The sequence below is a fragment of the Muntiacus reevesi genome, chromosome 8 (genome assembly GCF_963930625.1).
Source record: "Muntiacus reevesi chromosome 8, mMunRee1.1, whole genome shotgun sequence".
Classification (NCBI taxonomy): Eukaryota; Metazoa; Chordata; class Mammalia; order Artiodactyla; family Cervidae; genus Muntiacus; species Muntiacus reevesi.
The window spans coordinates 13,243,464-13,269,237 of NC_089256.1; the positions used below are offsets into that span (position 1 = coordinate 13,243,464).

General features: G+C 37.3%; 1 protein-coding gene across 6 annotated transcripts in view; it reads right to left on the reverse strand.

The window, feature by feature from the left end:
* The window catches only part of PPP2R3A (protein phosphatase 2 regulatory subunit B''alpha), a 216,327-nt gene that overhangs the window by 56,473 nt on the left and 134,080 nt on the right, over positions 1-25,774 (reverse strand). For all 6 annotated transcript variants that reach the window (XM_065943234.1, XM_065943229.1, XM_065943232.1 and 3 more), the window contains 2 exons: positions 22,649-22,697; positions 21,829-21,918 (listed from right to left, as the gene is read on the reverse strand). In XM_065943234.1, the coding sequence (XP_065799306.1) occupies positions 21,829-21,918; positions 22,649-22,697 (139 nt within the window). The remainder of the gene's footprint in view (positions 1-21,828; positions 21,919-22,648; positions 22,698-25,774) is intronic.

Consider the following 25,774-nt stretch of genomic DNA (forward strand, 5'->3'; position numbering starts at 1 on the left):
TTGAGATTCCTTGTGCTACATGGATCTGGATGTCTACTTCCCTTTCCAAATAAGTGAAGTTTTCTGTCATTATTTCTTTAACACATTACTGACGAGACACATATGTCTTTTGTTACCCAAATGTTACTGATCGGAGGTGTATCGGTATCACTTACATAACAAATTGCCCACCACAGGCATTAGTTTCTGCAAAAATCCCCCAGTTAATAATGAGTTAAGTAAACTTTCTGCCTTTGTCTCTTTCTCTGTTCCTTCTGAGACTCTAATAATGTATATATTGTTCATTTTCATGGCCTTCTGTAAGTCCTGGAGACTTTTTATTCCCTTTTCCATTCTTTTTTCTCTGATTGGGTAATTTTAATTGACCTGTTTTATGCTCACTGATTCTTTCATTTGATTGGTCTGTTGTTGAAGCTTTCTACATACTTTTTCAGCACAGTAATTTTGTTCTTTGGTTTAGAATTTCCATTTGGTTCATTTTTATGGTTTCTGTCTCTATGTTGAACAGAGGTATTTTCTTCATGTATTGTTTACCTGATATTTGCTTAGTTGCTTATCTGTGTTCTTTCATAGCTCACTGAGATTCTTTAAGATGATTATTTTGAATTCTTTGTCAGCCAATTCACAGATCTCAATTTCTTTAGGACCAGTAATTGGTGTTTTATTTACTGCCTTTGGCAGGGAAAGCCTTTCACCAGTCTGCCTGTTCAGAGATTCTAGACAAGTTTTCTGGTGGGGTCTGTGGGCAGGTTTGCTGCTGGAGTACTTGGGTAGGCTGCACAAGTGCCTGGGTCTGTAGGTGAGTGGGCCTGTGCCTGGGTTCATATGGGCTGACCCAGTAAGACGGGGTCTTGAGTCTGATTGTGTAGGGACTAGTCTAGTGCTGGGATGTTACTTGATCCCTGTGGTACCTGAAACTTCAATCTGCAAGGCTAGATCCTGGGTCTCCAGTGTTGACGTCTACTGGCATTTGTTGGAACCTGGATTTCCAGGGTTGGTTTGTGACTGGGATGAGTCTAGGACCATAGGAAATGGCTTGGTGCTGGGTGAGTCTGGAGAATGGGTCTGTAATATCCTACTTGGAATCTGGGATTTCAGGGGCTGGTCTGGTGCTGAGGTGAGCCTAGAACTCTAATACAGGGGTGAGTCTGGAGCCTGGGGCCATAGGGGTTGACCTGGTGCTGAAGTGGGCTCAAAGGCTGGGTCTTTTGGTGCTGACCTGGAATCCTCAGCTCTTGTGAATGTATTTTTGTTCATGGATAGTTGTTTAAATGGGTGTTTCTGCTAGGGGATGAGCAATCGAAATGCATATCTCATCATCTTGCTGACATCACTTATGGCTAAATTTTAAAATTACCATGTAAATCTTGTATTATATTTCAGTTTCCAGTTATGTTGGACTTCTTAGATTGGTTCTCTAATTTTCATATTTGTCTCTATATTATTTCAATTTCCAGGGTTTTTTTTTTTTTTCAGTTTTATCTAGCTTTATCTTCTGAAAATTGTTTTGTTTTTCTTCCTGTTATCATAATTTTGATTTTCCAGAGTTCTCTTTTGGTTCCGTGAATGCTCCTTTTATTAAAAAGCACCATTCTGTTCTATGAGTTTAATTTCTTATCTCTGAGGATACTAATAACTGTATTTGTTGTTTTCGCTGAAAGTGTCTTCTCCTTGAATTCTGTTTCATCCAAGTTACTTTCTCCTACTTCTATTTGTTTGGTTTCTATCTTTTAAGTAAGAAGTTTTACTTAGGTATTTAGTGCTTCTTTGTTCTCTGCTCCTATTTAAGAGTAGATGTTAAAAAGCTGACTGAAAGTTCTGGCTTATGGGTTTGTTGACATTGAACTGGACTGTAAAACCATCTGGCTGGTTTCTTTCCTTGGGGATGAGCCAATGTCAAATTTTCAGGTCTTTTATTCTTGGGCTGCCAGATTCTCCAGAAAAGCATCTTCTTGTCTTCTGCCTAGAAGTTCAGGACAGGCTGCCAGGATTAAGGTTCAGAGAGGAATGAAGACTGGACATCTTATTTTCAGTATTCATACACTCATTTCATGTTTTCAGTATCGCAGCCCCACCTTCAGCTGTGCCCAGTGTTCCCTAGTCCAGAGGCTCTCTATACCCTCCAGGGAATAAGGCACCAGTTTCCTGCCTTGGCAGAGGAGATGATCTGGAGGTTAGCTGTTTCTTTAACAAGCTTTCTATAAACTCTTCGGATTTTTGGTTTTATCTTTCAGTTCAGTTCAGTTCAGTTCAGTCACTCAGTCGTGTTCGACTCTCTGTGACCCCATGGACTGCAACACGCCAGGACTCCCTGTCCATCGCCAACTCCTGGAGTTTACTCAAACTCATGTCTGTTGAGTCGGTGATGCCATCAACCATAATCCCTCTCCTATTTCCAGCATTCCTGCTACCCCCTCAAGTCCTCAATGTTTGGAGGTTTTTGCGATATATCTGATTGCCTCTTTGTCTTTTCCTGTAGTGGCGTAGGTTTCAGGTAGTCTGCTAAATTTATTTACTTTCTGGTTTCCAAATCTTCATTATTATTTTCTCTTTTATTCCTTATAAAAATCTTACAAAAATTCCTTATAAAAACCTCTGTATTGTCATTTTGATGGAATATCAAGAGGAATTAAAAGTACTACATGTGGTTATGTTGCTATCTTCATTTGAAAACTTATCCACACTCTACTATGACCATTTTATCATTTAGCAATGTCACTCTGAGTAGCAAGTATAGCTATATTACTGATTTATCATATAATAAGAAAATAATAGCATTAAATGGTAATAGAGAACAATATTTTTCTATGAAGAGCCAGTGATTCATGGTAAAGTAAAGCTTCTCAAGAGAAGGTTCCAAGAGACTCTTGGATAAATTACCATTTGTAGGCTTTAAGCTATATTGAGAAACCATATACTTACTGGTTTTAAAAAGTCTCTTTTGAGAAGAGAAAGGTAAAAATAACTAGGTTGTAACTATTAATAGTTTTCGCGTACATCATACTAAAATTCGTGATGCACCTTTATTCTGAAAGATAAATTTTACATTACTGAAAAAAACTAAACATGTAATATTTGCAAAATTCTTTTCAGAAATCTATTTTAAAAATTGTACCAGCGTCATGTTTAATATTACCATCAAAGAACACAGGAAACATTCATTGGATCCAAAAACATGAGGTAAATGAATTTGGCTGTGGTGAATTCCAGTCATATTACATCTACTTGCAGAGTTTGAATACTGTCCCACCTTGAAACATTTCCTGATTGTGAGAAAAACCTTGAGGAGACAGATCTCCCAAGCAGAAGGCTACAATAAATGTGGTAATATGTGGCTCTTGTACCACTGTATCATTGCTCTTTTAAGTAATAATGTTTTGAACAGTACAAACAGAAGCAGTAGACTGTCCTTTGACTGCTCTCTGAGGCCTCCTGGTGACTTGAAATTCCTTTTTACTTATCTTAGGATAATAAAAATTAGGATTATAGGAAGGAAGGAAGTCGGGATTTTGGCAGTTATCTAATAGGACTTCAGTGAAAGGCAACTCATTTTACTGAGAAATATAAACTAAAGTTAGTTGCATTTTCAATCAAGAACTAAGTTGTTGTTGTTCATTCGTTAAGTTATGTCTGACTCTTTGCCACCCCATGGACTGCAGCACACCAGGCTCCCATGTCCTTCACTATCTCTTGGAGTTTGCTCAAAGTCATGTCCATTGAGTCAGTGATGCCATCCAGCCATCTCATCCTCTGTGGCCCTCTTCTCCTCCTGCCCTCAATCTTTCCCAGCCTCAGGGTCTTTTCCAATGAGTCTGCTCTTTGCATCAAGTGGCCAAAGTACTGGAGCTTCAGCTTCACTATCAGTTCTTCCAGTGAATATCTAGGGTTGACCTCTTTTAGGATTGACTGGTTTGATCTCCCTACAGTCCAAGTGACTCTCAAGAATCTTCTACAAAACCACAGTTCAAAAGCATCAATTCTTTGGCACTCAGCCTCCTTTATAGTCCAACTCTCACATCTGTGCATGACTACTGGAAAAACCACAGATTTGACTATACGGCCCTTTGTAGGCAAAGTGATGTCTCTGTTTTTTAATAAGCCGTCTAGGTTTATCATAGCTTTCCTTCCAAGGAACAAGTGTCTTTTAATTTCATGGTTGCAGTCACCATCCACAGTGATTTTGGAGCCCAAGAAAGTAAAGTCTGTCACTGTTTCCACTTTTCCCCCATCTGTTTGCCATGAAGTGATGGGACCAGATGCCATGATCTTAATTTTTTTAATGTTGAATTTTAAGCTAGCTTTTTCACTCTCCTCTTTCACCCTCACCAAGAGGCTCTTTAGTTTCTCTTTGCTTTCTGCAATAAGAGTGGTATCATTTGCATATCTGAGGTTGTTGATATTTCTCCTGGCAATCTTGATTCCACCTTGTGTGTCAGCTGGCCTGGCATTTTGCATGATGTACTCTGCACAGAAGTTAAATAAGCAGGGTGACAATATATAGCTTTGACCATACTCTTTTCCCAATTTTGAACCAGTCTGTTGTTCGATGTCTGGTTCTAACTGTTGCTTCTTGACCTGCATACAGGTTTCTCAGGAGACAGGTAAGGTGGTCTAGTATTCCCATTTCTTTAGGAATTTTCCACAGTCTGTTGTGATCTACATAGTCAAAGGCTTTAGCATAGTGAGTGAAGCAGAAGTAGATGTTTTTCTGGAAAATTCCTTATTTTTCCTATGATCCACTGGATCATAGGCAATCAGGAAGCGTGCATAAGCCTCATCTTCATTCATCAGAGGGCAGACAGAAGAAGCAAGAACTACAATTCCACAGCCTCCAGAATGAAAACCACAATCACAAGAACTAAGTTAAAGAGTCTATGTAGTAAATAATGTTAAGATCAATTCACTCTCAGATGAATGGATAAAGAAGCTGTGGTACATATATATATAATGAACTATTACTCAGTCATAAAAAGGAACACATTTGAGTCAGTTCTAATGAGGTGGATGAACCTAGAGCCTATTACACAGAGTGAAGTAAAAGTCAGAAAGATAAAATATTGTATATTAACACATATATATGGAATCTAGAAAGATTGTACTGATGAACCTATTTTAAGGCAGCAGTGGAGATGCAGACATAGAAAACAAACTTGTGGACACAAGAGAATGTGTAATGAATGGAGAGAGTATCATGACAACATACACATTACCATATATAAAACAGATAGCCAGTGGAATTTGCTGTGTGATTCAGGGAGCTTAAACCAGTACTCTGTGACAACACAGCGGGGTGGGATGGAGTGGCAAGTGGAAGGGAGGTTCAAGATGGAGGGGACATATGTATACCTATGGCTGATTCATGTTGTATGGCAGAGTCCAACAAAATATTGTAAAGCAATTATCCTTCAATTAAAACTAAATAATTAAAAAAGAACCTGATGACAAATTTCTTTGTTTCTTGCAGGCTAGCAGGCAGTGAAAATAATGGAGTCAGTATTACATGTAATGCCTCTGGTTCACTGAAATTTAGCATCAGGAGGTGTATGACTCAAAGTGCTCTATGTTGCTGTTTTATCATACCTCATTATATCTGACAGTTTTACAAACTCATCTTTAATGTAATGCCAAGGAATAAGTATAAAGTGTGCCAATATTACATGGTGTTAGAAAAAACAAACAAACAAGGAGCAGGGATTAGTCTTTTAAGTTAAAGCAGTTAACTTCAGAGTTTGCTTTATAATCTAGATGATGTCATTTAAACTACTCTATCAATTTGCAAAACCAAAAATACAATGCTTTGTTTTCTAATTTAGATAAATCTTATGTTCAATTAAATGTCTTCCTGGATTAAATAAAAGTTACACAGTTAATTAAAACAAACAAAAATAAAGGTAAAGCATACACTTCAGTTCTTTGTAATAGCTCATAAAAGAGAAACAAAGCGAGAACACAAAACAAGTGGCAAATAAATTGCCTTGGTATCTGCTGCAGTCACATGAGAGCTGCTTTTAAATATTTGAAAGAATATCATGTGATAGATGAATCTGATGTAATTTTGTGAGTATTAGCATAAAAAGGATCAATGCACAAAAAGAGAAAATGTTTTTAAGCTCAGAGCTAGGGAAAAAAAACCTCAGTAGATAGCTATTTGTCCCTGAAAGTTTAGAACAGGGTCTGCTGGAGGGTTTAACACTTACAGGACATGTTCAGAGGAAGTTTTCTTATTGAAAATTATAGATACTCTATAAAGTTCTTTTCCAATATAGATTTAATTCTTTTCTTTCTAACAAAGGCAATATTTTTTTAGGTCTAGAAGGAATTCATTGTAGGAAAATTAGAAAACAGGAAAACAAAAGGAACAACTACCCAGAAAGAATCAGTATTACATTTTTGGTATATTTGCCACCAATTTTTGGTTTTAAAGCATTAATTATATTCATTAAAGACTGTACAATTTTAGACTTAAACAAGGTTACATTTTGGCTTGTCCCCAGGCTGATGAAATTAAGTTCTGAACTATAGATGTCTTATCATTGGTATAAATTTTTATATGCTACTGATGAAGCAAGTTATGGGGAACTTCATGATTACTTAGGGAATAACTAAATGTATATTCCTTTGTATCCTCAATATACATAATTTAGCACCTATAACCTTCAAAGGCACTGGCCTAGTGTCCTCAGACATAAAGGTGAATGACATAGTTGCTGGAAAGGATACCTAATCAGAAGGCCAAGGGAGAAAGCAGAATGTGACAAACAGCCAGATCAGAAGGATGCTTAAAGGCATACCAAAAGAGTATGCCTTTGGTTGCAAGAGCCTGTCCACAAAAAATAATCTAATCCAAAGACACTTTCTATATCCAACCCTGACAGAGCCAGGCATAGGAAAGACTCATGATCACAATTTTCTAAATAGTATTTTACACAGCACTCATTGCACTTTACAGAGTATATTGCTTCTTTCATAAAATACATTTTTTTTCTACCCACGTCATTTGTAAGCCACAAATCTGATTTCTATAAAGTGTTGCCTACTATATTTTAAACAAGAGTTTGATGTATAGATCTCTTCTTCATTACTTTGAAACAGTGAGGTTTAACTGTTTTCTCACCACACTCTGCTTTTGTAAGATAACGTGAAACACTGGGAACAAATACACTGGGTGCAAAGTAAGTGCCAGCAGGAGCCAAGAAAACAAATTAGGCCAATGCCTGATCTTGAATCTGTTAAACAGTAAGGAATTTCACGACACCAAGAGAACACTCTTTCAGGGATTCCACAGCCTAGTTGGAAAGAAGATAGGCAAACGTGCTGTCTCACATGATAGGTCATACCTTACAGTGGTAAATAGTCTAGGATTTGGAGTGATACAGACCTGGACTTTAATCCAAGCTAGGTCACTTACCAGGTCTGCAATCTCTCAGAGTGTTTGTTTTCTCAATTGCAGAATGGGAACACTGACACCTAAAGTCATAGGGATGAAGATTAAATAAGCCATTACATAATGAAACATTTGTTACCTGGCAAAGAATAAAGCTTCAACAATATCTGAACTGTTAGGTAGAAGAAAAGCAACATACAAGGCAGAAAAGAGGAATAAAAGAAAGCTTTTGACTTAAAGACCTCTTTTGGCAATATTTCTATAAATAAAGATCCAGTTATGTATCTCGAGATGTGAAAAGTTGATCTGAAGGGGTCTGCTTCCAGTAATGATGAAGTAACTGTTTGGATTAACCATCTCACTGAGAAAATATGGAGTAAAATTCCTTCTTGAAAGCACGGAACTATTAACTGGGCCGTGAAGAATTATGGTGTCCAGATGTAGAAGGAAATCTAGAAAGGAGGAGCCTAGCATTTGGGACTATCTTTCCTGTAGGGCTTCAGCAATACGTGAACCGAGAACTTCCAGATGTTCAAGCTGGTTTTAGAAAAGGCAGAGGAACCAGAGATCAAATTGCCAATATCCGCTGGATCATCGAAAAAGCAAGAGATTTCCAGAAAAACATCTATTTCTGCTTCATTGACTATGCCAAAGCCTTCGACTGTGTGGATCACAATAAACTGTGGAAAATTCTGAAGGAGATGGGAATACCAGACCACCTGACCTGCCTCTTGAGAAACCTGTATGCAGGTCAGGAGGCAAGTTAGAACTGGACATGGAACAACAGACTGGTTCCGAATAGGAAAAGGAGTACGTCAAGGCTGTATATTGTCACCCTGCTTATTTAACTTCTATGCAGAGTACATCATGAGAAACACTGGGCTGGAAGAAGCACAAGCTGGAATCAAGGTTGTTGGGAGAAACATCAATAACCTCAGATATGCAGATGACACCACCCTTATGGCAGAAAGTGAAGAGGAACTAAAAAGCCTCTTGATGAAAGTGAAAGAGGAGAGTGAAAAAGTTGGCTTAAAGCTCAACATTCAGAAAACTAAGATCATGGCATCTGGTCCCATCACCTCATGGGAAATAGATGGGGAGACAGTGGAAACAGTGTCAGACTTTATTTTTGGGGGCTCCAAAATCACTGTTTATAATAGCCAGGACATGGAAGCAACCTAGATGCCCATCAGCAGACGAATGGATAAGGGAGCTGTGGTACATATACACCATGGAATATTACTCAGCCATTAAAAAGAATTCATTTGAATCAGTTCTAATGAGATGGATGAAACTGTAGCCCATTATACAGAGTGAAGTAAGCCAGAAAGATAAAGACCAATACAGTATACTAACGCATATATGGAATTTAGAAAGATGGTAATGATAACCCTATATGCAAAACAGAAAAGAGACACAGATATACAGAAGAGAATTTTGGACTCTGTGGGAGAAAGCGAGGGTGGGATGTTTCGAGAGAACAGCATCGAAACATGTATATTATTTAGGGTGAAACAGATCACCAGCCCAGGTTGGATGCATGAGGCAAGTGCTCGGGCCTGGTGCACTGGAAAGACCCAGAGGGATCGGGTAGAGAGGGAGGTGGGAGGGGGGATTGGGATGGGGAATACATGTAAATCCATGGCTGATTCATGTCAATGTATGACAAAAACCACTACAATACTGTAAAGTAATTAGACTCCAACTAATAAAAATAAATGAATAAAAAAAAGAGGCTTACTCCTTGGAAGGAAAGTTATGACCAACCTAGATAGTATATTAAAAAGCAGAGACAAAGATAAGCTGTCCATAGGTTCGTGGATTTATCTCTGGGCTTTCTATTCTGTTCCATTGATCTATATTTCTGTCTTTGTGCCAGTACCATACTGTCTTGATGACTGTGGCTTTGTAGTAGAGTCTGAAGTCAGGCAGGTTGATTCCTCCAGTTCCATTCTTCTTTCTCAAGATTACTTTGGCTATTCGAGGTTTTTTGTATTTCCATACAAATTGTGAAATTATTTGTTCTAATTCTGTGAAAAATACCGTTGGTAGCTTGATAGGGATTGCATTGAATCTATAGATTGCTTTGGGTAGAATAGCCATTTTGACAATATTGATTCTTCCAATCCATGAACACGGTATGTTTCTCCAACTGTTTGTGTCCTCTTTGATTTCTTTCATCAGTGTTTTATAGTTTTCTATGTATAGGTCTTTTGTTTCTTTAGGTAGATATACTCCTAAGTATTTTATTCTTTTTGTTGCAATGGTGAATGGTATTATTTCCTTAATTTCACCCCAATGTTAATTGCACCCCAATGTTCATCGCAGCACTGTTTATAATAGCCAGGACATGGAAGCAACCTAGATGCCCATCAGCAGATGAATGGATAAGGAAGCTGTGGTACATATACACCATGGAATATTACTCAGCCGTTAAAAAGAATTCATTTGAATCAGTTCTAATGAGATGGATGAAACTGGAGCCCATTATACAGAGTGAAGTAAGTCAGAAAGATAAAGAACATTACAGTATACTAACACATATATACGGAATTTAGATAGATGGTGGCGATAACCCTATATGCAAAACAGAAAAAGAGACACAGAAATACAGAACAGACTTTTGAACTCTGGGGGAGAACGTGAGGGTGGGATGTTTTGAAAGAACAGCATGTATATTATCTATGGTGAAACGGACCACCAGCCCAGGTGGGATACATGAGTCAGGTGCTCGGGCCTGGTGCACTGGGAGGACCCTGAGGAGTCGGGTGGGGAGGGAGGTGGGAGGGGGGATCGGGATGGGGAATACATGTAACTATATGGCTGATTCATGTCAATGTATGACAAAACCCACTGAAATGTTGTAAAGTGATTGGCCTCCAACTAATAAAATAATATTAAAAAAAAAAAAAAAAAATAAAAAAAAAAAAATAAAAAAAAAAAAAAAAAAAAATAAAAAGCAGAGACATTACTTGGCCAACAAAGGTCCATCTAGTCAAGGCTATAGTTTTTCCAGTGGTCATGTATGGATGTGAGAGTTGGACTAAAAAGAATGCTGAGCGCCGAAAAATTGATGCTTTTGAACTGTGGTGTTGGAGAAGACTCTTGAGAGTCCCTTGGACTGCAACCAGTCCATCCTGAAGGAGATAAGTCCTGGGTGTTCATTGGAAGGACTGATGCTGAAGCTGAAACTCCAGTACTTTGGTCACTTCATGCGAAGAGTTGACTCACTGGAAAAGACCCTGATGCTGGGAGGGATTGGGGGCATGAGAAGGGGACGACAGAGGATGAGATGGCTGGATGGCATCACCAACTCGATGGGCATGAGTTCGAGTAACTCCGGGAGTTGGTGATGGACAGGGAGGCCTTGCGTGCTGTGATTCATGGGGTCGCAAAGAGTCGGACACAACTGAGCGACTGAACTGAACTGAACTTCCTGTAGAGCATCAGCTGATTTTGGAAAAGGGTCTGAGAGGTTGAGAAGTTGAGCTTTGACTTGCTAGTATCCTGTTAATGATTTTTGAGTCTATCTTTATGAGGGATGTTGGCCTGTAGTTTTATTTTCCTGTATGTGTTTGTTGGTTTTCGTATCTAGGTAATGCTGGTTTCATAAAACAAGCTGGGAGTTGTTCCCTCCTTTTCTATTTTCTGAAAGAAGTAGGGCAGAATTTGGTATTTTTTCTTCAGCTGTTTGGAAGAATGCAATAGTAAAATTATCTGGGCTGAGATGTCTTTTTCAGAAAGCTTTAAACTCTGAATTCAGTTGTCTTTAATAGATACAAGACTATTTGCATTATGTATTTCTTCTTGGACAACTTTTGTTAATTTGTGACTTTAATGAAATTGGTCCATTTAAGTCACTACATTTATGTGTGTGTATGTTATTCATAGTATTCTTTTACCTTTTGAATATCTGTTTCTCTTGATACATGCTTTTGGACCCAAGGATTACTTAGCTTTGTGTGTTTAATTTCCAGTCACCTTTCTCTTATTGATTTTTACATTAATTCCATTATGATCAGAGAATATACTTTGTAGTTCTCAACTCTTCTTTTAAAAGAAACAGGTTTACTGAGATAGAGTTCACATATCATACAATTCATCCATATAATATGTATAATCCAATGGTTTTTAGTATATCCACAGAGTTGTGGATATATATATATATATACTATCACTATAGTATATATATATATATATATATACCATCACCAAATTTAACTTTCATCACCTCAAAAATGAAAATCCAAACCTATTGGCACTTATACCTCATCCCTACCTCCCTGCCCTAACCCCTCCAGGTGCCTCATGGTCTAGACAACCATTAGCCTACCTCCTCTATTATAGATTTATCTGTTTGGACAACTCATATAAATGTATTCACACAATATGTAGTATTTTGTGATTGATGTCTTTTAATTTGCATAGTATTTTCAAGATTCAACTATACTGTAGTATTTATCAGTATTTCATGTTTTTTATTGCTGAATGTTAGATTACATGGATATATCACGTGTGTTTATCCATTTATTAAATTGATAGACATTTGGGTTGTTCCACATTTTGGCTACTAAAAATAGTGATGTTATGAAAATGGATGTATAACTCTTTGTGTGAATATATTTTCATTTCTCTTGGGTATTTTCCCAATACCCGACAGTGAAATTCCTGGGTCCATGGTAACACTATAGCCATTTAAGGAACTGCCAGTGTTTTTAATAGTGGCTGCTGCATTTTATACTCCCAATAGCAGTGTATTAGGGTTTTGATTTCTCCATACCCTTGCCAACACTTGTTTATTACCTGACTTTTTATTCATAGCTATCCCAGTACGTGTAAAGTGGTATTTCACTGTGGTTTTGATTTGCATTTCTTTGATGATAGTGATATGAAGAATTTTGTTATGTGCTTATTGGCCATATAGATACCTTCTCTGGAGAAATGTCTATTCATATCCTTTGTTCATTTTAAAATTGAGTAACCAATTTTTTTATTATTGAGTTGTGTTATTCATACATTCTAGATACAAGTCATGTATCAGATATATCATCTGAAATATTTTCTCCCATACTATGGGTTATCTTTTATGTTTTTGCTGTTGTCTTTTGAAGCATGAACTTTTAAAATTTTGATGAAGTCCAATTCATTCATTTTTTTTCTTTTGATGTGTTTTGGTGTCAGCTAATAAACTGCATCTAACCAAGGTCATGAAAATTTATTCCCATACTTTCTCTTGAAAGTTTTATAGTTCTAGCTCTTGCATTTAGGTCTGTAAACCATTTGAGCTAATTTGTTTTGTATAATGTGAGGTAGGGGTCCAAATTAATTCTTTTCCATGTGGATATCCAGTGCCTAGCAACACTTGTTACAAAACATTTCCTCTCCCCCAGTGAATTGGGTCTTAACATCCTTGTTGAAAATCAATTAGCATGAATGTAAGGATTTATTTTTGGACTTCTAATTTAATTCAATTTATGTTTGTTTATCTTTATGCTAGCATTACATGGTCTTTACCTCAGCTTTGTATATTTTGAAATCAGAAAGTATGAATCGTATAATTTTATTCTTTCTCAAGATAGTTTTGTTTACACTGATCCTGATCCTTTTGTATTTTCATATGAATTCAAGATTCAGTTCTTCTCTTATTGCAACAACAACAAAAAGTAGCTGAGATTCTGAATCTACAGATCAGTTTGGGGAATACTGCATGCTAATATTAAGTCTTCTGATCCATGAACATGGAATATCTTTGTTTCATTTAGATATTCCTTAGTTTCTTTCAACAATATAATTCTCACAATATAAGTTTTATACTTCTTTTGCTAAATTTATCCCCAGATACGCTATTCTGTTTGTTGCTATTATATTTATTTATTTTTATTTACTTTTGGCTGCTCTGGGTTTCGTTGCCACGCGTGGACTTTCTCTGGTTGCAGTGAGCAGGGGACACTCTTCATTGCAGTGCAAGAGTTTCTCACTGTGGTGGCTTTTCCAGACTCTAGGTGTGCTGGTTCAGTAGCTGTGGCACACGGGTTTTGTTGCTCCACAGCATATGGGATCTTCCTAGACAAGAGAATGCATCTGTGTCCTCTGCACTGGCAGGCAGATTATAAACTACTGGATCAGCAGCAAACACCTGCTGCTATTGTAAATGGAATTATTCTCTTAATTTCAGTTTTGGGGTTTTCATTGTTCATGCACAGAAACAGATTTTTATAAATTGATATTATATATCAATCTTATAAACTAATTTTGTAAATTGAAATTAACTTTTACTAAGTTCTAATAGTTTCTTGGTTGATTTCTTAGGATTTCCTATATACAATATCATATTTAAACAGTTTTCCTTCTTCCTTTCCAATCTGGATGCTTTTAATTTCATTTTCTTGTCTGATAATTCTGTTTAGGATCCAGTGTTGAACAGAGCATACAGCTTTGTCTTTTTCCTGATCTTAGGAAAATAGCATTCACATTTGCACTATTAACTAGTTGTTAGCTGTGGCTTTTTCATAGATAAGCTTTATCAGGTCAAGGAAATTTCTGTCCATTTTTTAACCATTTTTTCTTTTTTAACCATGAAGTAGTGTTAGACTTTCTCAAGTGCTTTTTCTGAGACTGCTAGGATGAGCATATGGTTTTTATCCTTTGTTGTATTAATATGATACATAGATAGATTTTTACGTGGTAAACTAACCTTGCATTTTTGGGAAAAGTCTCGGTCATGATATATTTTGCTAGATTAATTTTCCTAATTTTGTTATTTTTGTATCTATATTCATAAAGGATAGTCACTTACAGTTTTCTTGTTAATGTGTTGTCTGGTTTTGGTATCTGGGTAATACTGGCCTTATAAAATTAATTTGGAAGTGTTCTTTCTGCTTTTGCTTTTTCAAAGAGATTATAAAAAATTGTTATTAAAAAAGAAGTTTAGTAGCATCTTTTAGTGAAGCCAGATCAGTCTAGGATTATTTTTCCTATTTAGATTTTTAATTTCTTCTTGAAACAGTTAAGTAGTTTATGTCTCTCCAGGAATTTGTTCATTTTGTCTGTTAGTTAATTTGACAGTATAAGTTGTTATATATAATACATATACTATAATCCTTTTCATTCATGTATGGTCAGTAGTCATGTTTCCTCTTAATTCTGACCTTAGTAATTTGTATGGTCTTTTTCTTTTGATCAGTATTTGTTGTTGTTCAGTACCTAAGTTGAGTCCAACTCTTTGCAACCTTATGGACTTAAGCATGCCAGGCTCCCCTGCCCTCCACTATCTCCCAGAGTTTGCTCAAAGTCATGTCCACTGAGTCAGTGATGCTATCTAACCATCTCATCCTCTGCCATCCCTTTCTCCTTTTGCCTTCAATCTTTCCAGCCTCAGGGTCTTTTCCAATGGGTTGGCTCTTTGCATCAGGTGGCCAAAGTATTGGAGCTTCAACTTCAGCATCAGTCCTTCCACTGAATATTCAGGGTTGAATTGTTCCTTTAGGATTGACTGGTTTGATTTCCCTACAGTCCAAGGGACTCTCAAGAGTATTCTCCAACACTACAGTTCAAAAGCATCCATTTTTCGGCACTCAGCCTCCTTTATGGTTCAACTCTCACATCCATACATGACCACTGGAAAAACCATAGCTGTGACTATACAGACATTCGTCAGCAAAGTGATGTTTCTGCTATCTAATATGGTGTCTAGGTTTATTATAGCTTTCCTTCCAAGGAGCAAATGTCTTTTAATTTCATGGTTACAGTCACCATCTGCAGTGATTTTTGCAGCCCAAGAAAGTAAAGCCTGTCACTGTTTCCACTTCCCCTTCTATTTGCCATGAAATGATGGGATTGGATGCCATGATTTGGGTTTTTTTAAAGTTGAGTTTTAAGCAAGCTTTTTCACTCTCCTCTTTCACCCTCACGAAGAGGCTTTTTAGTTCCTCTTTGCTTTCTTCCATTAGAGTGCTATCATCTGCTTATCTGAGGTTGTTGATATTTCTCCTGGCAAAATTGGTTCCAGCTTGTGAGTCATCTGGCCTGGCATTTTGCATGATGTGCTCTGCATAGAAGTTAAATAGGCAGGGTGACAATATACAGCTTTGATGTACTCCTTTCCCAATTATGAACCAGTCTGTTGCTCCATGTCTGGTTCTAACTGTTGCTTCTTGACCTGCATACAGGTTTTCAGGAGACAGGTAAGGTGGTCTGGTATTCCCTTCTATTTAAGAATTTTCCACAGTTTGTTGTGATTCACACAGTCAAAGGCTTTAGTGTAGTCAATGAAGCAGACATTTTTCTGGAATTCCAGTGCTTTCTCTATGATCCAGTGAATGTTGGCAATTTGATCTATATATGGTTCCTCTGCCTTTTCTAAATCCAGCTTGTATGTCTGGAAGTTCTAGATTCATATACTGCTAAAACCTAGCTTGAAGGGTTTTGAGTATAACCTTACTAGCATGTGAAATGAGCACAACTGTATGGTAGCTGGAACATTCTTTGGTGTTTCCCTTCTTTAGGATTGCAATGAAAACTGACCGTTTTCAATCCTGTGGTCATTGCTTAGTTTTCCAAGTTTGCTGACATACTGAGTTCAGCACTTTAACATCACTGTCTTTTATGATTTTAAGTGGTTCAGCTGGAATTTCATTCTCTACTAGCTTTGTTTGTAGTAATGTTTTTAAGGCCCACCTGACTTCAAACTCCTGGATATCTGGCTCTAGGTGAATGACCACACCACTGTGGTTATCTGGGTCATTAAGATCTTTCTTGTATAGTTGTTGTATGTATTCTTGCCACCTCTTCTTAATCTCTTCTGCTTCTATTAGGTCCTTACTGTTTCTGTCCTTTATGTGCCCATCCTTGCATGAAATGTTCCCTTGATATCTCCAGTTTTTTGGAAGAGATCTCTAGTCTTTTTCCATTCTACTGTTTTCCTCTATTTCTTTCCACTGTTCACTTAAGAAGGCTTTCTTCTCTCTCCTTGCTATTTATTCTCTGAAACTCTGCATTCAGTTGGGTACATCTTTTCCTTTCTCCTTTGCCTTTTGCTTCTTTCCTCAGCTATGCCTTCTTGCAGTTCTTTTACTTTGGGATGGTTTTGGTCACTGCCTCCTGTACAATGTTATGACTCTCTGTCCGTAGTTCTTCAGGTTCTCTACCAGATCTAATCCCTTGAATCTATTCCTCACCTCGACTGTATAATCATAAGGGATTTGATTTGGGTCATACCTGAATGGCTTATTGGTTTTCCCTACTTTCTTCAATTTAAGCCTGAATTTTACAGGAAGGAGTTCATAATCTGAGCCACAATCAGCTCCCAGGTCCTGTTTTTGCTGATTGTAGAGAGCTTCTACATTTTCAGCTGCAGAGAATAAAATCAATCTGATTCTGGTATTGATCATTTATTTGGTGATGTTCATGTGTAGAGATGTCTTTTGTGTTGCTGTAAAAGGGTGTTTGTTATGGCCAATGTGTTCTCTTGACAAAATTCTATTAGTCTTTGCACTGCTTCATTTTGTACTCCAAGGCCAAACTTGCCAATTATTCCAGGTATCTCTTAACTTCCTACTTTTGCATTCCAATCTCCTATGATGAAAAGGACATCTTTTTTTGGTGTTAGTTCTAGAAAGTCTTGTAGGTCTTTATTTAACTAGAATACTTCAGCTTATTCAGGATTAGTGGTTGAGGTATAGACTTGGATTACTGTGATGTTGAATAAATTATAAGCTATATAAAAATAAATTATATAATTATTGGAAATAAACCAAGATCATCCTTTAATTTTTAAAAAGTACCCAAGTACTACATTTTGGGCTCTTTTGTTGACTATGAGGGCTACTGCATTTCTTCTAAGGGATTCTTGCCCATAGTAATAGATACAGTGACCATCTGAATTAAATTCTCCCATTACTATCCATTTTAGTTCACTGATTCCTAAGATGTCAGTGTTAAGTCTTGCCATCTCCTATGTGAACACAAACAACTTACCTTGATTCATGTTAATTCCAGGTTTAGGCAATATTATTCTTTACAGCACTGGACTTTACTTTCACTACCAGTCACATCCACAACTGACCACTGTTTCCAGTTTGGTCCAGTCGCTTCATTCTTTCTGAAGCTATTTGTAATTGCCCTCTGGCCTTCCTCAGTAGCATACTGGACAGCTTCTGACCTGGAATCATCTTCCAGTGCCGTATCTTTTTGCTTTTTCATACTACTCATGGGGTTCTCATGGCAAGCACTGGAGTGGTTTGCCATTCCCTCCTCAGGGCACCACGTCGTGTCAGAACTCTTCACTGTGACCCATCCGTCTTGGGTGGCCCTGCAGAGCGTGGCTCATGGCTTCACTGAATTATGCAAGACCGTTTACCACAACAGAACTGTGATCCATTAAGGGGGTCAGTATAGCTAAGCCTTATCAAGATTACGAATATTTTCAAACTAACTGGCTTTTTGGCCCCATTGATTTTCTCTATTGTTTTCCTATTCTCTCATTTATCAGTTCTAATCTTTATTCTTTTCTTCTGTTTGCTGTGCTTCATTTGCTGTTTTTTCCCCAGTGTCTTAAAGTGGAAGGTTAGGTTATTGATTTAAGACATTTCTTTTTCAGTAGATGGAGTTACAGCTTCATCCTACACATTCTGGTATGTTTTGCTTTTTATTCATTTAAAGTTTTAGTATGTTGTTCTTTCATTTCATTCATTTCAAATTAGTTTCTAATTTCCTTTAGGTATTCTTTTTTGATCCACTGGTTACTTAAACTGTGTTATTAAAATTTTTGCATATTTGTGGAACCTCAAATTTCTTTCTATTAATTTTATTCCATTGTGGTCACAGGACATAATTTGTATAATTTCACCTTTTAAATTTTCTGAGGCTCTTTTATGGCCTCCCACATAGTCTATCCTGGAGAATATTCTATGTGTACTTGAGAAGAATATATATTCCACTGTTCCTAGGTGGGACATTCTATAGATATGTTAGGTACAGTTGATTTCTAATTTTGTTTATAGTGTTGTTCATGACTTTTATTTCCCTGTTGATCTTCTTCCTGGTTGTTTTTCCATCACTGAAAGTGGGGTACTGAAGTCTCCAGATACTACTGTTGAATTATTTATTTCTCTTTGTAATTGTTAGTTTTTGTTTCACGTATTTTTAGGGCTCTGTTTTGTTAGGTGAATATATGTTTTTAATGATAATGTCTTTCTGTTGGGTTGACCCCTTTATGAAATAGAATGTCCTGTTGTCTCTAGAAACACTTTTTGTACTGAACTCTTAAGTCCTCTGACATCTATATAGCCACTCCAGGTTTCTTACGGTCGTTGTTTGCATTACATATCTTGATCCTTCCTCCTCCTTTCTTACCCCTCTTGTATCTTTAAACTTAGTATGTGCCTCATATAAACAGTAGAGAATTGTATCCAAAAAATGTTTTTTTGATCCACCCTGAAAATCTCTGCTTTGATGGAATGATTAATCCATTCACATTTAATGTTATTAACGTTATAGTTGGACTTATGTCTGCCATTTTAATTTTTGTTTTTTAAGTGTCTTGGAGTTTTTCCTCTATTCTTCCTTTATTGCTTTCTTTTACATTTAAGTGAGTATTTTCTAAGTGGAATACTTTAACTCTTTTAACAATTTTTTTACTATGTATTTTTGAGTTAATTTCCTTCTGGTTCCTCTAGAGCTTACTATATACATTTCAACTTCTGAGAATCACTTCAGATTGACACTTAATTCCTGTGGGATACTGAAGTGTTACTCTTATATAACTGCTTTCCTCATCCCTCTTTTTTGTGCTATTATCTCTCTATATTACAAATCCAACAATACAGTGTTCTAATTATTATTGTATATAATTTGTTTTTTAAAGAAGCTGATAGAAGGCAAACAAGTATATATTCATGTTTGTTATATAAAGCTTCTTTATTATAATTTCTATCACTTATGTCATTTGTTCCTATGGAATAACAGAAGGAAAAGATGGGAAGTATTTGAGGAAAGCTTTTCTATAACTAAGTAAATATGAAAGGTAAAAGATTAAGAGGGTTAATTAAGAACACCCCAAAGGCAAGAAACAGAAAAATGCACAGCTTTCAAAGCTTTGAGGATTCAGATAATTAAAACCACCTAAGGTTTTTCCAGTAGTCATATATGGATGTGAGAGTTGGACTATAAGGAAAGCTGAATGCTGAAGAACTGATGCTTTCGAACTGTAGTGTTGAAGAAGACTCTTGAAGAGTCCTCTGGATTGCAAGGAGATCCAATCTGTCAATCCTAAATGAAATCAGTCCAAAATATTCATTGGAAGGACTGATGCTGAAGCTGAAACTCCAATACTTTGCCACCTGATGCGAAGAACTGACTCATTGGAAAATACCCTGATGCTGGGAAAGATTGAAGGCGGGAGGAGAAGGGGACGACAGAGGGTGAGATGGTTGGATGGCATCACCGACTCAATGGACACGACTTTGAGTAAACTCTGGGAGCTGGTGATGGACAGGGAAGCCTGGCATGCTGCAGTCCATAGGATCACAAAGAGTCAGACATAACTGAGCAACTGAACTGAACTGAAGCATTCAAAAATTGGATTAATAATATAAACAAGCACACTTACTGGCATAGAAATAAACTGTTATGTGAAGAAATGTGTCACAAAATTGTATAATATGATACCATTTAGTATACTATGTCATTTGGTGCAGAGAGGAGGAGGAGGGTGAAAGGAGGAGGGAAAGGAAGAGAAGGGAGGGGGATGAGGATGAGGTAGGAGGACCCATACCAAAATGTTAGCTATGGGTCAAAGAATTATGGATAAATTTTATATTAAGGTCTCTGAATGTATATATTTAAAGTTTTTAATATTTAATGTGTATTTGTGATAAAACAATAAACTTAAAAAATTAATCCAGCAGAAATGATCAAAAGACACAAAAAGGCAAGTCACCTTTGATGAAATAGAAATGGCCAAAAATGTATGAAAAAACTTCTGTCTCACTAGTAATTAAAGAAATGCAATGTAAGATAATGCTGAATTTATTACTCATCAAATGGGAAAGATTCTTGAAGAGGAAGTACTTAGTGTGAATAAGGGTTATAGGAAATACACTCACTTTGTTGATGAAAGTATAAAATGCAAATACATTCTGAAAATAAATTTAATAGTTTTTATAAAAGCCCTTAAAAATATCTACACTCTTTAATTTAGCAATTCCTTTTCTGGGGAATTTATTTTAGGGAAAAGTATAGCGGATGTTGGGTTTCCCAGGTGGCATTTGTGGTAAAGAATCTGCCTGACAATGCAGGAGATGTGGGTTTGATCCCTGGGTCGGGAAGATCCCCTGGAGGAGGGCATGGCAACCCACTCCAGTATCCTTAGCTGGAGAATCCCATGGATGGAGGAGCCTGGAAGGCTACAGTCCATGGAGTCACACAGAGTCAGACATGACTAAAGTGACTTAGCACGCATGCATGCATAGTGGATTATTATAACTGTTTAGCTAAAACTACTAGGGGATATTTAGGAGAATAAATTAATCTGAATATCCAAAGAGTATATAAAAGTTTATATGAAAAAGACTGTACAACACATTCCAACTTTTAATAGTGTCTTTTTATGAGTGGTAGAAGTATTAGTATTAAAATTATTATTAAAATTTATTTTCTTCTGCTTTATCCATGTTTTTGAAGTTGTCTATAATGAATAATAAATTAATATCTTTGAAATGGACAACAAAGTTATTTAACATACATGCTGCCCATGAAATAAATTAGTTTCATTTCTATTTCAATGATTTCCAAACCATATATCTAACATTTGGATAACTTTTTGAACTAATATGCAGACAGCTGAGTCAGTGACGCTAGCAAGCAGCATCAGGGACTATAGGCTCCCCCTCCCTTGGTCTGAGCATAAGCTACATGCAGGGTACTGTATTACACAAGATAGGTATAAAAAGAAAGGGACATAGATTTTTGCATCCCTCTTTTTTTCTTTTTATTCCTAGCTTGTGTAACACAGTGTTATAGATGTCTAAGAAACAGCTGCATAAACTCAAAGCTACCAATCAAGGTATGCCAAAGAAATGGAGAGAAAAAAAAAAAAAGAAACGGAGAGATGGTTCTAACTGGCAGAGTGAGGGCATATTCTCCAGTTTACTACTGAACCAGGAAGATGATGAAACAACTAAAATTCACAGTTATCTATTCCCATATTCCATATAAACGCTTGCTATCCTTCAGAGACAGCTCACATGTCGCTTCACCTTTGTTTCTGGGGGTAAGAGCACTTCTCTCGATACACTGTGACTGTGGACTCAGTCTGAGGGCAGAGACGAAGTCTAACCCGTCCTGGCACCCCTAGTTAACCTGGCATTCACTAGATATTCATCAGGAATTTTCCAAGTTTTGTTCATGTGTTTAACATCTGGGCAAAGGAAACTTAGAAGTCATACCTGGTGGGGTTCCTTTTGTCTTCCTCAGAGATCAAAAACCAAACAAAATCTGCATAGCTCATTCTTCCCTCTTTTTGTACTGTTTTTCCCCTGAAGAAAACACATGGTTACAAAGTTTCCTAAGCAATTAATTACTCTTCTAAATTTAGCAGGGTGGCAGACTTAAGGAATAAAGTAACATTTCTTTGGAAATTAAGTTAAAAAAAAAACCAAAATGCTGGAAACCTCACAAAGGGCAACCTCTTTCATTGCCTATCTTACTTTCAAATGCCTCGAGGATGAAATTAGAAAGCATTTTGTAGATGTGAAGGAACTCTGGTTTCTAATGAATACAAATCAGGTCAAATGCTGTTACCTGTACTTAGATAAATAGGGCTTCCCTGATAGCTCAGTTGGTAAAGAATCTGCCTGTAATACAGGAGACCCCGGTTTGATTCCTGGGTTGGGAAGATCTGCTGGAGAAGGGATAGGCTACCCACTCCAGTATTCTTGGGCTTCCCTTGTGGCTCAGCTGGTAAAGAATCAGCCTGCAATGTGGGAGACCTGGGTTCGATCCTTGGGTTGGGAAGATCCCCTGGAGAAGGGAAAGGCTAGTCAATCCAGTATTCTGGTCTGGAGAATTCCATGAACTGTATAGTCCATGGGGACTAATATCCATATATTAAAGTACTACTGCCATCTTGTATGAAGCCACACTGCATATTTTGTAGGGTATTATCTAACCTATAGCACTGACAAATTATGCAGGAAGCCTTGCTAAAAGGACATTGCTAAAAGTACTACCTGTAGTTCATTTTAAAACTCAGATGGTTTTTCTTACCTTGTTACTGCCCCAGAGAATATTCTTTCAATAATCCTGTTTGATGAAGCTAAACATAAATAAAAAGCACAAAGCTAGTTAAAACATGCTCCAAAAGGTACCATTTTTGGCAAATTTATTTTCAAGTAGCCACAAGGTAAAACTTAATAATCTTCCATGATAAGAATACAAATAGTTAAATTTTTACTTTTTATGTACAATTGATACTTTTTGTAAGAAAGTAATTTGAGATAGCTTGGTCTATCAATCATTAAAAAAAGAACAGGCAAATGGAATGTGCCTGACAGCTGAAATATATTAATATAGTTGAGCACCAAATTGGTTCTGAATATCCTGACAACTGAGACAAAAATGTATAAAATTTATATTGATCTTGTTATCCAACAAGAAAAGACAACATTTCCTCTAAAACAAGGCAGATTTTATCCTAGCATTAAATTCAAGGGGGAGCTGATTGTTGGGGATTTGAGTCAAACAACGGAGAACTGTTTTTCAGGTAGAATTTTAGAAAAGTACCAAAAACATACCACAAAATACTTTTCTTACATTCTTACCCTATAAAATTCGAGGATATAACATAATATACAATTTTTAATTCCATCAGTAAATTTTATTCAAAGAGAGATGATTATATCTTAAGATAGTATGTTGCATTTGATGATAGATCCTAGTAGTCTGTACACTCACAGTGTACCTCACTGTGAGTTCAAAGTAACCAAAAGCATTAGTCAAAAAATGGAGGTAACAATAAACCTCAGATCTAGGAATGTGGTGAGGATAGTAATCTTTTTTTTTAACAATGCTTCGCCAGTGGTATTCACACTACAATTTCAGAACCAGTGATGAGGTCATTAGAGAGTTAGCAGCTACCAGCATCTAACTCTTCTGCATAGCGTTAGGTACAGTCAACATAAAGGTTCATTATTTTGGTTGAAGAATGTTGAAAAGATGAGTGTCAGCACAGCCATTCCCTGGCCACATACCAAAGGTTGTATAAGGCCCTCTAGAGTCTGTTGAGCACTGGTTTATGGGGTTAATAATTTGAAAATAAGAGGAAACAGAACAAAAGGCAGCTACATAGGAAAGGCAGGGATATTTATTTCTGAAGTCTTTCTTTAGATTTGGAAGGTTTAACTTCCTAACACTGCAGATCATGTTGTCCATTAAGGACAGGTTGGTGGGTAGGCAATTACACAGAGTTTCAGTGGCCCCTTAGTTATGCAGGCCTAGATGCCTGCTTTGCTGGACTTCATTCCTTCAACATGCCTCTAATGAGTTACTATATGTGTATATACAATATTTTAGAGCTTAATGAGAACAACGTTTATGACAGCCAGGGAAGGTGCTTTAGAGCCCGTAGGGTTTTGTGTGATCTCTGGAGGCTAGCTCACGTTAAACAGATTATCTGGCCACTGATGATCAAAAAGTGCATAGATAATGAAGCTGATCCAGTACGCCTATAAATATCTCCATCTTTATACTATGCTTGTAATAGGAAGGTATGACTATAGGCATAACACAGAGACACTGTGGGTTCAGTTCCAGGTCACCTCAATACAGTGAGTATCACAATAAAGTGAGTTTCCCAGTGCATATAAGTTATGTTTGTACTATACGACACCACCCTTATGGCAGAAAGTGAAGAGGAACTAAAAAGCCTCTTGATGAAAGTGAAAGAGGAGAGTGAAAAAGTTGGCTTAAAGCTCAACATTCAGTAAAACTAAGATCATGGCATCTGGTCCCATCACCTCATGGGAAATAGATGGGGAGACAGTGGAAACAGTGTTAGACTTTATTTTTTGGGGCTCCAAAATCACTGCAGATGGTGATTGCAGCCATGAAATTAAAAGACGCTTACTCCTTGGAAGGAAAGTTATGACCAACCTAGATAGCATATTGGGGCTTCCCTGGTGGCTAGTGGGTAAAGCGTCTGCCTGCCAATGCAACAGACCTGGGTTCAATCCCTGAGTCGGGAAGATCCGTGGAGAAGGAAATGGCAACCCAATCCAGTATTCTTGCCTGGAAAATCCATGGATGGAGGAGCCTGGGAGGCTGCAGTCCATGGGGTCGCAAAGAGTTGGACACAACTGAGTGACTTCAGATAGCATATTAAAAAGCAGAGACATTACTTTGCCAACAAAGGTCCATCTAGTCAAGGCTATGGTTTTTCCAGTGGTCATGTATGGATGTGAGAGTTGGATTGTGAAGAAAGCTGAGTAACAAAAAATTGAAGCTTTTGAACTATGGTGTCGGAGAAGATTCTTGAGAGTCCCTTGGACTGCAAGAGATCCAACCAGTCCATCCGAAAGGAGATCAGTCCTGGTGTTCATTGGAAGGACTGACGCTGAAGCTGAAACTCCAATACTCTGGCCACATCATGTGAAGAGTTGACTCATTGGAAAAGACCCTGATGCTGGGAAAGACTGAGGGCAGGAGAAGAAGGGGACAACAGAGGATGACATGGTTGGATGGCATCACCGACTAGATGCACATGAGTTTGAGTAAACTCTGGGAGTTGGCCACGGACAGGGAGGCCTGGCATGCTGCGATTCATGGGGTCGTAAAGAGTTGGACACGACTGAGCGACTGAACTGAACTGAACTGAACTGAACTGATAGTCTATTATGTGTTTAACAGCAGTTATGTCTTAAAAAAAACCCAATGTATATAGCTTAAAAATATTTTATTGCTAAAAAAATGCTAATAATCATCTGAGCCTTCAGCGAACTGTATCTTTTTGTTGGTGGAGGGTCTTGCCACCACCAATGTTGATGGCTGCTGACTGATCAGGGTGGTGGTGTTGAAGGCGAGGGTGGCTTTGGCAATTTCTTAAGACTACAATGAAATTTGCCACACAGATCGACCCTTCCTTTCACAAATGATTTCTCTGTTATGTGCAATGTAGTTTGACAGCATTTTACCCATAGCAGAAATCCTTTCAAAATTGGAGACAATCTTCTCAAACCTTGTTGCTGCTTTACCAATTAAGTTCATGTGATATTCTAAATCCTTTGCGGTCATTTCAACAATCTTCACACTGTCTTTGCCAGGAGTAGATTCCATCTCAAGAAACTGCTCTCTTTGCTCAACTCCTCCTTTGCAGCAACTCCTCATCTGTTAAAATTT